This window comes from Callorhinchus milii, unplaced genomic scaffold (assembly GCF_018977255.1).
Source record: "Callorhinchus milii isolate IMCB2004 unplaced genomic scaffold, IMCB_Cmil_1.0 Scaffold1, whole genome shotgun sequence".
Taxonomy (NCBI): domain Eukaryota; kingdom Metazoa; phylum Chordata; class Chondrichthyes; order Chimaeriformes; family Callorhinchidae; genus Callorhinchus; species Callorhinchus milii.
In genome coordinates, this window is record NW_024704742.1 from 85,778,976 (window position 1) to 85,791,062 (window position 12,087).

Below are 12,087 nucleotides of genomic sequence, written 5' to 3' on the forward strand. Positions count from 1 at the left end.
TTAGTTTTGTTAAATTGTTTTTGACCCCCCAATCCACGGCTATATATTTATATTCTGTATATTTGAGCTTCTTTCAATGTATTTAACTCTTGGTGTAAAAGAGCACTCTCACCTCCAGATCAGACTGTTGTAACAGTCTCCACGGACAGCTCAGCACCCAATGAGTTAACGGTTCAGAAATTGTCTTTACAGTCAGAAATATTTGGGAACAAAGTACACGGATATTTTTTAAATCAAACAGCAATTCAAACAAGTCATCAATCAGGCACAGACACATATCCTCATTCGCCACAGGAGAGAACCAAACCAAAACAAGACAGATATCAAGAGCTACATCACATTCAACAGCAAAAAACAATGCATTAACGCAGAGGGTTCCGAAAACATAATCCATGAGTCAGAAAGGTGAGAAGGGAATCAATGGCAGGATCGTAACCAAACACTCTCCTATCCTGGCCATCTTTGTGTTTAATTTTCGCTAGAATTTGCTTGACTTGAAAAACATTTGTCACAAATTCATTTTTTGTAAATCTAGCAACAAGAAAAAGCAGAATTGAATCCCAACAAAATATCAGTTTCATTTGATGTTTATTGAAGTCATTTTCATTTAGCAGTGCTCCACTGAGCCAGGCTGCAAGCAAATCCACTCCAAAAATCTTCCACCAATGAAACTTTTATAAGTAAATGCTAGCAAAAGCCATAAGACATAGGAGCAGGATTAGGCCCCTCTAGCCTGCCCTGCCATTTAATAAGATTGTGGCTGATCTTCTAACCTAATTCCATTTCTATATGCAAATACAATTCAAATTTACATTAATACAGCACATTTCACGTCAGGAATGTATCCCAAGGCACTTGACAGTTCTGGCTGGCACCTGAGCTGGGGGTGGGAGCTGAGGGAGTGGGAAAAGTAAAGATGATCGAAGGCACAATTGGTGAGACAGACCTTAAAGAAGTGAAGGAGGGAGCGAGTCGAAGGGACTTCTGGATGGAGTTCCACAGAGTGGGGGCAAATGGGCTGAAAGCCAGGCAATGATGGTGGAGTGCGTAGGATGGAAGACATGAAGCAGGGCGGAGCAGAGGAGGATCAGGGCTGGTATGGTTTGAGGAGATTGCAAAAGTAGGGTGGGGTATCACTGTGGAGGGATATGAAAGTGAGGACGATGGTCTTGAAATCCTGCACTCAAATCCGTGGGGGTGGGGGGGGTGAACGGGGAGCCAATGCAGTAAGGACGATCAGGACGAGAGTGATAGGTTTGTGGAATTGAGCGAGGAAACAAAACTCAAAATGGCTAAAAGAGAGAGAAAGCAGACATAAGAATTAATCCATTGATCACAGATTGCTGACATTGGCTCTGTTTATGTAACAGAGATGTCTTGATTGATGACACTAATGCAGTCGCACACTGAAAACATGTCACTAGGATTCCAGGAAAGGAACCACTTGCTTGCCGGCCACATATACCTCTTCTATATTGCGGTCATCTCCTAAAAAAGAGAAGAAATACATTTTTTAGGGAATGTGGGGGAAGGGGAGTTGACATTCTAGAATTTAGCCATGGTTCAGTGCTCTCAGATACTCAAATAGCCTGCGTGAAGGGCATTATTGCAAAAATACAAATATTTTGTTTTACATGCGAATAGCTCAGAGCAACCCCCACCCCACACACACCTTTCACTGCTAATGTTTGTTCCTAAGGCTGGTGTGTAACAAACAACTGAGAAGCCTTTATGTGGAGGATCGCAGACACTAAAGCATATTACACATCACTTCACAGCACAGTGTGTCAGGAGTGACAATTCACTTCCTCATTTGGCTCATAATTTAGAAATGTAGAAGGATTGAAAAAAGGGGAAAAGATTTTACGAAAGTTAAAAAAAGATGCAAGACTCACCCAACAACAGAAACTTTTGGAAAATATCCTGAAAAATTAGAATAGAAGAGTCTCAGTGACTTTCAGAATCAACGCTACAATTATAAGAATGTGACTTAAAAGAGACCTCAGAAAAGCAGGCTTTCCAAATCATCACAATGTACAATTCCTGCTTTCTGAATTCCAGCCCAGAGTCCCTCTGAGTCGCACTCACCCTCCCTTCACTCAAGGTCTGCCTCAAGACATACCTTTGTTATGTGGATATTTCGCCTACAAAATATACAGTTACTGCACTTTACAATATTTTCTGTGAAGCTCTTTGAGACGTCTTAACGACGTGATAAGGAAGCTATATCCAGAGCTTGGGACATCCTCCCTACGTGAAAGGTGCTCTACAAATGTAATTTTGTATTGTAATTTTTGTATTGCATATGAGTGATTATTATGATTAGCTCTTTGACTGCGCATTTGGTTATCTTTCCCTTCCTCACCACTTCGGCTCCCACCTCCAGCTCAGGTGCCCAGCCAGAAGCTTTGATACCTTTAGCCATTCTCTTGTCGTGAAAGGCGCTTTGAGTAAATGTAAGTTGTGTTATACTGTATTGTATAATTACCTCATTGGTTTCCCCGGGAAACATTTCAAAAGCACTATTTGGAACATCGACGTTGATCAACAAAGCATCAAATTCCTTTCCCACTTCGAAATTTCCAATAAGTTTGTCAAGTCCCAAAGCTGCAGAAAGTTTAAAAAAAACTGAATGAATAGTTTTTATTTGAGGTTGGCTGGTCACTACAGAAGTCGTGTGCATTATGGATGTGCTGGGAGGTTTGGAATTCACAGATATAAATCACAGCCACCACAAATCGCTTCAGAGAAAGGAATTTCTCCCGGTGTCCTGGACAACGATACTCCAAGTATAATTGTTCATTCACACCGTGGCTGGTTGTGCACTGTGCACAAATTGGCTGCCATGTTCATCCACAAATTATACAGTCGCACCATGTTACAGTATATCCTGTGAAGCATTTTGAGAAGTCTTGGTGACGTGATGAAGCACTATATCAAAGACAAGGGTTCTTATTGTTATTAAAACTCCTACTAGGTCTATCAGGAGGAAAGGAATATGCTTTATCCACAGATCTTATTCATCATCATTAACAAACAAGTCTCAAAAGTTCAAATTCCAACACCACGGTTTTAAATTATGTGAGCAACAACAAATTAACAGGAAATAATTAGGTCAAACACAAGTAAAGGGAGAAATCAAGGCATTTTGGCAGGAAAATCATTTTACCATTATAAGTCTGAGTATATGGAGGACAAAATTAATGATTGCAATCCAAATAACTTGATGACTATAGGGATAAATTAAATCTGTGGTCGCAGATGCCTCTTAATATTTCTAAGTTACGGGCTGTTTGAGAGTCATCCAATGAGTTAGTCTGCTCTGTGGATCTCATGCAGCACATTCTGCTAAGCTCAATGCTATTCTGTTCTATCATGTTCATCGCCTGGATAACTCTAAATGCAATTTTGAAAGTAAAATTTTGTTTTGAATCTTTAAAGTCACGTTATTGCCATTTTAATAATGTGTTAGAGTTATCAATAATAGTAATTCTTCCATTTGATACAGCACCTTTCACATCAAGTGCAGTGACTATATTTTGCAGGCAAAACAAGGCAGCTAATTACGCACAAACAGCTGTGTGCAACATTTTGTGTATTTATAAGGTCACAAATGGGCAAAACTTACTCAAACGGAATAGAATTAACCCGCCAAAAAAAGGGGGCAACAATATTGGACCAATGGAGTATAATATCATCCCAGTAATAGGAAATTAATTCAAAGCAGTAAACTGTGCATGACATCATTATACGACTGGATTGTGCAAAATGATTAAATATGAAGTGAATGAACTTTATTAAATTCTTCCTACCTTGACTTCCTCCAAGAGTTGCAATTCTGAAAATCTCTTTGTAGGAAAGTTTTTCATAACCAGGTGATTGGACGCTCAGAATTTTGGTTGTGTCAATGGCTCTTCGAATAGCGTCAAGCATGGAAGCGGAGTAACCACCAGAGACATCTAGAAACAGTTTAAACCAGTGGTCATCACACATAGGCAAGAAGGGCTGTAAGACCGTGGGGCTAAGTTGATGATTTAACTGAAAACAATGCAATCAAATCAAAATGTCAAAGCAATAGCGTATAAAAAAGGTACAACCACTGCATGGTCACCTCGGCAACAGCAGCAACAACAACAAATTGTATTTATATAGTGCCTTGGTCGCTGGACAGAGCAGGATTTGCACCCCAACTAGGGGTGGGAGCCGAGGGGTGTGGGAAAGATGACCGAAGAAGCGGACAGAGGAAGGTCTTCTGATGGCCCTTGAAGGAGGCAAGAAAAGGGGCATGTCAGAGGGACTCTGGGATGGAGATGACTCCTTGATGTGGTGGACCTGCCATTTGTCACAGCTGAAGTCATGCAACTCTTGAGTGTTGAAGGTGTCAGCGGGGCTCAGATAATATCCTAAAGAAAAACATTATACTTTACAGGGAGTAATCCTGTGAATGCTCCAAGATGTGCTCCTGACGTGAAAGGCGCTGTATCAAATGCAGGATTATTGTTACTTTAACACTCTCTCCACTGGTTCAGAAGGTTGTGGACTCAACTCCTGTGTCAAGGGGCTTTGAGCTCACCATCCAGGCTGATACTGCAGGGCAGTGTGGAAAGCACATTATTATAAGGAACTGGAGAAAATCCTGCTTAGGCAACAAGAAAGAACTTACACTTTCAAAGCATCTCATAAAACAAAATGTCTCTGAGCACTTTACAGCAATTATTGTAAAGTTCTATGACTTTTTTTCATGCAAAGACTGCAGTCATTTTGCACATTGAGATCTCAGCACATTGAGTGTTGTGCTGAGCGACCAAATAGTCCTGAGGATCGTTGGGTGTGGCGACTCTGGGAGAAACTCCCTTCTCTTTTCATGTAGTTTCCTGGATTCATTACTGTCCCCCTGAGGCCAGGCAAACTGCACCTCGGTTTGACATCTCCTCTCATGTTAGGGAAGAACAGGAGAAAAAGGGCAGGGTTAATAGTCGAATAAAACACCCCCAACAGGCCCATACTGGAAAGCCTCATTCTCCCGATCTTTCAGATGTCTTGGAGAAACGCAAGGCGCTATATCAAATATAAGGATTATTATAACTATTATACAATTATTATTATCTACTCACCTGTTCCCAGGCCAACTTTTACTTGATGCTTCAAAACATTTCGCATATCGAGCAAACCACTGCAAAGTCTGAAAAGTTGTTAAAATAAAAAGACTAAATAATTTGTTAGCAAAACAGCAACATTGCTGTTTTGAACTGCACTTGAGTTGCACATTCACAGTTATATGGGTCATTTCTTACGGTGTAAAAACCTCACAGTGTGACAAGCCAGTCAGTACAAAGTTTGCGGGTATGAAATGCTGAAATTACGTCCTGTTCTTATTCCCACCTTCCTGTGCTAAGGTGAGAAGGAATTTCACATTTCAGACACAGTGCAGCCTCCGTATAATGTTTTGGATCCATAAAATCCCAAACAATATTAGTGAGTCCTGTAGCTTAGTGGTTAGAGAACTTGCCTTGCAGGCTAGAGAATGTGGATTCAATTTCCGGCAGAGCATGTTTCCTTACTCCACACACCTATTTACCTAGCAATAAGTAGGAACCCGGTTAATAGTCGATAGTTGGATCATTTTTCCGGGGGTAATAATTCCTTCAAAAGAAAAATAATAATAATAATTTGGTCACTCAATCCACAACTGTTTGTGGGACACTGCTGTGCGCAATTGGCTGCCGCGTTTCGTCCCACAAATCATACTGTCAATTCACAACACTCAATGTGCTGAGATCTCAATGTGCAAAATGACTGCAGTCTTTGGCTGAAAAAAAGTCATAGAACTTGACCATAATTGCTGTAAAGTGCTCAGAGACATTTTGTTTTATGAGATACTTTGAAAGTGTAAGTTCTTTCTGGTTGCCTAAGCAGGATTTTCTCCAGTTCCTTACATTAATGTGCTTTCTGTGAAGCGCTTTGAGACGTCTCAAAGATGTGATAATATCTATATCAAATGCAAGGATTATTATTTATTATTAGTGAGACGCATTAGTGGGTTTTATTGCAAATGTAGAACTAAGAAGGAAGTGATGTCCAGGGTGACTTAATGACCTTGAAATCAAGCATTTTAACAACAACTTGGATTTCTATAGCGCCCTTCACGTAGGGTAATGTCTTGGAGAGCTATACAGGACGGGGTTGGAACAAGGGAGAAGGAGGTGACTATAGGGGCAGTGAAAGTGGTAGGAAAGTAAATGGATGGCTGTAAATATGCAGTGAACAGCATCCACAGTGCGACTGGGTTCTAAGCAAATTTGTGCTAGAGTGAAGTGCGTTATATTGAGGCCGCACTATATAATGTTTATCAGCATTGTATTGTATTGTACATTGCATTGTATTGTAGCCACTGACACTCACGAGATGTTTGAATTTGGACAGTGCGAGATGGCAGCTCCTTCCCTATGGAAGACTTTCAGCTCCTCATCGGAGAGATACACTCCGTGCGCCATGACTGTCTGTAAAAACATAAAGATTGGACATAACAAGCTGGTAAGATCTGAGCATGTGTATACAGTATTGGACCATCATTCACAATGTTACATCTTAAGCTGGGGATTTAGGCATTTATTCCCCATTAAACAAATTTTCCCCCGTAATTAACAAGACCATCTTGTAATCACAGGAAGGGTATAAGATGGCTCGTGTGATGAAAGAAGCCACACAGCAATCTGGTCATCAGTCTGAAGATCTTATAACCTTGGAGAAGGATACTTTTGTGGAGTTCTGTCGCTCAGTGGTTAGAGCTCTCGCCTCACAAGCGAGAGACCTGGGTTCAATTCCAGGCAAGGCGAAACCTTGGGCAAGTTTCCTTATTCCACACACCTAATAATAATCCCTCAAGAAAAAAAAACAATAATAATTTGATCACTTCAATCCATGACTGCTTGTGGGACACTGCTGTGCACAATTGGCTGCTGCGTTTCGCCCACAAAAATGTAGTCAATTCACTTTACAGTATATTCTGTGAAGCACTTTGAGACATCTAGAAGACATGCAAAGCGCTATTTCATATTCAAGGATTATTATTATTATTATAACACCTGAAATACTTAATGATTGGTAACAATATATTTCACTAAGATTTTATAATTAACTGAGAATTCCCATCACAAGCAAGGGAATTCCCATTACAAGGCTGAAAATCAGAACCAAGATAGTTACAACTGAGGTTACGAAGCATTTCTTCACATAGGCGACAATGTGGAACATTCTGCCCCAGGATCTGTCGAAGCAGAATACAGATCTTTAAAAGAGAGCTAGACAGTTACTTCAATAGTTGAGATATTACAACAAAAGAAAGGGACATGGGGAGCATTAGAGCTGCCAAGATTTAATAAACTGGTGGAACAAGCTCAATGAACTGAATGGACTCCAACTGTTCCTGTTTTCTAATAACAATAATCCTTACATTTGATATAAAGCCTTATCACCTCGTTGAGATGTCTCAAAGAGCTTCACAGAATATTGTGTATTTCAAGCTCCTACACAGCATCCCAATCATAAACACAAGGAGATGGAATCAGTGTTATACCAGTGTGTGACTTCCATTTACCACACTCACCCGCCCTTGTGACCTCCCTCCCTACACCTTTCGAGACCGCAGCTGAAATGAGTCATTTAAATAAGAATTAAATTGAAACAACAAGAAATCTTTTTCAAAGGATAATCCAAGGAAGAAAAAAGTGTGTCTCACTGAGTACTGACCTTATCAGTCAGGAGATTGTGCTGGTAGTAAACATCGGTGTAATTTTCATACTTTTCAAACAGCCTTTTCGTAATTTCCAACTCTGGACGTGTCTCACTTATGTGGCTCTGTTTGACCAAGATAATGTTTATTCTGTATTTTAATGATGAGATTCTTTCTTAGTGTCCAACAATTTAATGTTTCAACGTATATATAGTAAAATAGTATGCAACATTCCCTTCAGACACCTAATTTTAAAGAAAATAATTAAAAGAAAAACATTTCTACAGTCATAAGAATCCTCACATTTAATGTAATCTTCCACATCAGGAGAATGTCTCCTAGCTCTTCACAAGATTTACTTTAAAGTGTAGCGACACTTTATTTTTGCAGGCAAACATGGCAACCAATTTGGTTTCTCTGCCAGCTCCCGCATAGTCTTGTGCCGTGTTCCTCAGGGTTCTGTCCTCGATCCCCTCCTCTTCAACCTGTACAGGCTCCCACTTGGTGACATCATCCGCAGACATGGGATCAACTTCCACATGTACGCAGATGACACCCAAATCTTTCTCTCTGCCTCCACCGTCGACCAGGACAACTGACGTCCTGACAGACTGAGGCCCTCCTGATTGGCTCGCTCAAGAGCCTCCGCACCTCAGGCACTGGCAGCATCAGCATTCACGATGCACACTCCACCTCACCAAGCCAGTCAGGAACCTGGGAGTCTTGTTTGACCCTCAACTGCCTTTTCTTCCCCATATCCATGCCATGATCCACTGCCTTCCACCACCTCCACAACATTGCCCGACTCTGCCACTCTCCTCAGGCTGCCAAAACCCTCACACATGCATTCGTCACCTCAAGGCTCGACTAAAGAAACTCCCTCCTTGTCAACTTCCCCAACTCTTCCCTCCACAAGCTGCAGATCATCCACAGCTCTACAGTTGGTGTCCTCTCCCGCACCAGGCTCCGTGACCCCATCACCCCCACCCTCACCCGGCTCCACGCTGATTCATAAGAAGCGCAATGGGAGGTTTTACTGCACACAGCCAGTCAAGTTGCTTCCAGCATGTGACCCGTTCCAGCTTCAAACTAAGCACAACGCAAAATAAGCAACAACAACAAACTGCTTTCATGTTGGGAGTACATCCCAAGGCACTGGACAGTTAATGATTTACACCCGAAGTGGGGGTTGGAAGATGACCGAAGGCACAGTCAAAGAGGAAAGTCTTGAGACGGGCCTTGAAGGAGGCAAGGGAGGGAGGCGGAGGGGTCCAGGGGGGAGTTCCAGAGGGTGGGGGCAAGAAAGCTGAAGGCCTGACCGCCGATGGTGGGAAGGGCACGGGACATGGAGCAGGCCAGTTTGGTAAAGTAAGCAGGAAAAAGCAGACAGTGCGGGAGAATTTGAAAGGGTTTTAGCGTACAGAATAAGTAGGTGACCGAAGTTTGCTCTGTCGTTAACATGTACCTGAATATGCAAGTTGTTGTGCTTCGCAAATAATCCCAACTGCTTCAATAATTCAGACGAGCAGGAAGCCGCAAAGCGAGGAGTCACAATGGGCTTCACCCTCGGGTACTGAAAATACAAAGCAATACCATTACAGCAAATGAGCAGATGTAACCTTACCTTTACAGTTATTAATAAATACTGGTACACTTGGGCTGAAATTCTAGTCAGTGTTACACCGAGGGCCTTTCACGTACCTGATTGGCTGTTTGTGGGACATTGCTGCGAGCAGCTTAGCTGCTGCATTCAATTACGAATACACAGTCGCTACACTTTAGAGTAAATCCTGTGAACTGCTTTGAGACACCTTCCTGATGTTAAAAACTCTATATCAAGTACAAGGATGATTGTTATTATAATGGGGGAAATCCCATTAGTAACTGGCATTACCAAAGGCACAATGCAAAACACCAACTAGAATTTCAGTCCATTGAACTTTAATGTATAAAACCCTCCAGCACACAATGCTTGTTGCTTGGCAAGGTAACCTTTATGGAAACGTAGTCGAAGACTGGCTATCACACTGGTGTAACACAAATGTCTTTTCACCTCTGAGCCTGGTTCCTTTGTTAGCTGTAAGGATGTGAAGTGAAATGGGTTTGGCTTATCAGCACAGAAAATCTGATCATCATATTGATTCATGGGGCAGAGGATTTGAATCGCAAAATGTAAAGTAAATCTACAGCAGCAAAACACCATGTGCATCATATTGACTTGAGGTCACTTTGGAGTCAGGAGCTCACCAATTGTGTAACACACAAGGGCCTCTCCAGAGAAGAGGTTTGTTTGCGTCACAAGTCGATTTTTCCTGGTGATGAATCACCTAAATCGTACATTTAGTCCCGTTCAAAAGTAAGTTTGATATAACTCATACGTTGCATAAGTTGTATTAAATGTATGGTCCCAACTGATATGAATTATGTGAGGTTTACTGTAGCATTTGTTAGCCACCCTCTCGCCCTTTGGCATGAATTCAATCTAAAGCAGATTAAGATTGGTGAGCCTGGTTGTAACTACTTTAAGTAGTTTGATCTCAGAGTGCTTGCTTTACCTTCCGCTTGGCCAGCTCTGTGACAAATCTGTGAATGACAACATCAGTTCAATGTCAGTTTCCTTATTACAGTGAGGACTGTCTCACAACAGGCATCTTTGTTCATCTGTTAACAATTGCAAAACATGTGAAACATTTCTGAAAAAAATCTTAAGAATATTGAATGTACCTTTCAAGACCCCTAAACCCCTTTCTCTCTCCCAATGGAATAAGTAGGATATTGAAGGTTTTTGCTCACTGAGTGGGATAAAATCAATATTACCACTTATTAATGAGTACTCTGATTACAAGTGGGGCACAAATTCTAATAACAGTGGATGGATGTTAAATCATTTTGCTCAACTCTGATCAGAGGCTTCTGGCCAAAGGCTCTGACTTCAGCAACCTCCCTGGTTGCCTGTTCTTGCAAAGCAAGTCAGTGATTAACCTTGGCATTTTGATTAACCCTTTGTTCTGTTTTAAAATTTAGTCCTTGGCCAAGACCAACTTCTTTTACCTCCAGAAAATTGTCCGCCTAAATCTCTTTCTCTCTCTCTTATCCCAATTCAGCTAAAGCCTTTGTTTGTGCTCTTTTCGCTGGCCTCCATAACCACATCCTCATACTAAACCTCAGAGCCCTCATTCTTTCCTGCACCAGGCTATGTACATCTATTACCCCACTCCCAATCCTTGTGCGATTCCACTGGCCCAGCAAATCAGCCAAGATTTTGCTACTAGTGGCTCAGCAAATCAGCCAAGATTCTCATCCTGACCTCCAAATCTTTTGTGAACTTGCCTCTCCCTGTTGGCTGCTCTTAATTTCCTCAAGCCTTATTCTCCCGCTCATGGCTTCCTTTCTTCTGACTCTGATCAACTGCGTGTTCCTCATTCCCTCCATCTCACCATGGGTGCCTTCAGCCAATATGTACTCGCTCTGTGCAATTCTCTCCCCAAATCACTTTGGTTTGCGCCTTTTCTCCTTCCCTTCAAATCCCTCTTAAAAGCATATCACGTTGATGAACAATGAAACTTAGTGTTCCTCTGTTCCTTCTATTCCTCCCTGCTCAGTGATCCCCATCACCTTTGTGAAGTGCTTGAGGTCATTCATTCATGGAAGGTGCTATGTAGAGTCAATGCTCTTGTTATGACAATTTCTACCAGATTACAGGCAGTTTTGTATTATCGAGCATTAAACTCTGGAAATTTAAATGAGATTGCCCGAAATGCATCACACGTGAAACCTTCAAGCAGGCGGATAACCAAGCCTTTCATCCCATTAGTTTGGACTGGATTCTGTTAACATCAGGCTCCAAAGTGAAAGGACAGCATGGAAATCCAGATAAGTCAGCAGTCCAAAGCGAATGAATTCCAAGTTTGTAAAAAGATTTTCTTTGAAGACGACTAGACACGATTTCTTTGTGTTTTTAATGACGACAACATTACGTAATTTACTCTCAATTCCAAGCAAACATCAACGATGGTTTCTATATAGCAAGCGATTAAGGAAACAAAAACATTGGACTCTGCCCACATTGGGTTCACACCCCCATGATTTATTTCTTACCTTTGGGTCTCCTCTAAAGAATGGCTCGTCTCTTCTTTATATTTGTGAAAAGTGTCATTAATGTCCATACAAACTTTGCCAACTAAAGCTCGCTGGCCGTAGTTATCTGAAAATTAAGAACAGCTGTTTATTCACTGCTCCATTGCCAAAGCCTACACTTTTATTGCGGCATCTCCCAGTAATTCCCAAAGTTTCCAATGGCCTGAAGGTAAATTTGAGGACATTTTTTTCGCTGACAGATGTAAAACATTAGTGAA

At 41.5% G+C, this 12,087-nt stretch overlaps 1 protein-coding gene across 1 annotated transcript in view; it reads right to left on the minus strand.

Annotated features, from left to right (window-relative positions):
* Positions 1 to 571: 571 nt before the first annotated feature.
* Positions 572 to 12,087, minus strand: part of gda (guanine deaminase) — a 28,872-nt gene continuing 17,356 nt past the window's right edge. Inside the window, exons 5-14 of the mRNA XM_042332677.1 lie at positions 11,831 to 11,936; positions 10,288 to 10,315; positions 9,198 to 9,305; positions 7,750 to 7,857; positions 6,403 to 6,500; positions 5,115 to 5,182; positions 3,813 to 3,959; positions 2,489 to 2,607; positions 1,896 to 1,923; positions 572 to 1,488 (exon numbers count right to left, since the gene is read on the minus strand). Coding sequence (XP_042188611.1) covers positions 1,421 to 1,488; positions 1,896 to 1,923; positions 2,489 to 2,607; positions 3,813 to 3,959; positions 5,115 to 5,182; positions 6,403 to 6,500; positions 7,750 to 7,857; positions 9,198 to 9,305; positions 10,288 to 10,315; positions 11,831 to 11,936 — 878 coding nt within the window. The 3' untranslated portion in view covers positions 572 to 1,420. The remainder of the gene's footprint in view (positions 1,489 to 1,895; positions 1,924 to 2,488; positions 2,608 to 3,812; positions 3,960 to 5,114; positions 5,183 to 6,402; positions 6,501 to 7,749; positions 7,858 to 9,197; positions 9,306 to 10,287; positions 10,316 to 11,830; positions 11,937 to 12,087) is intronic.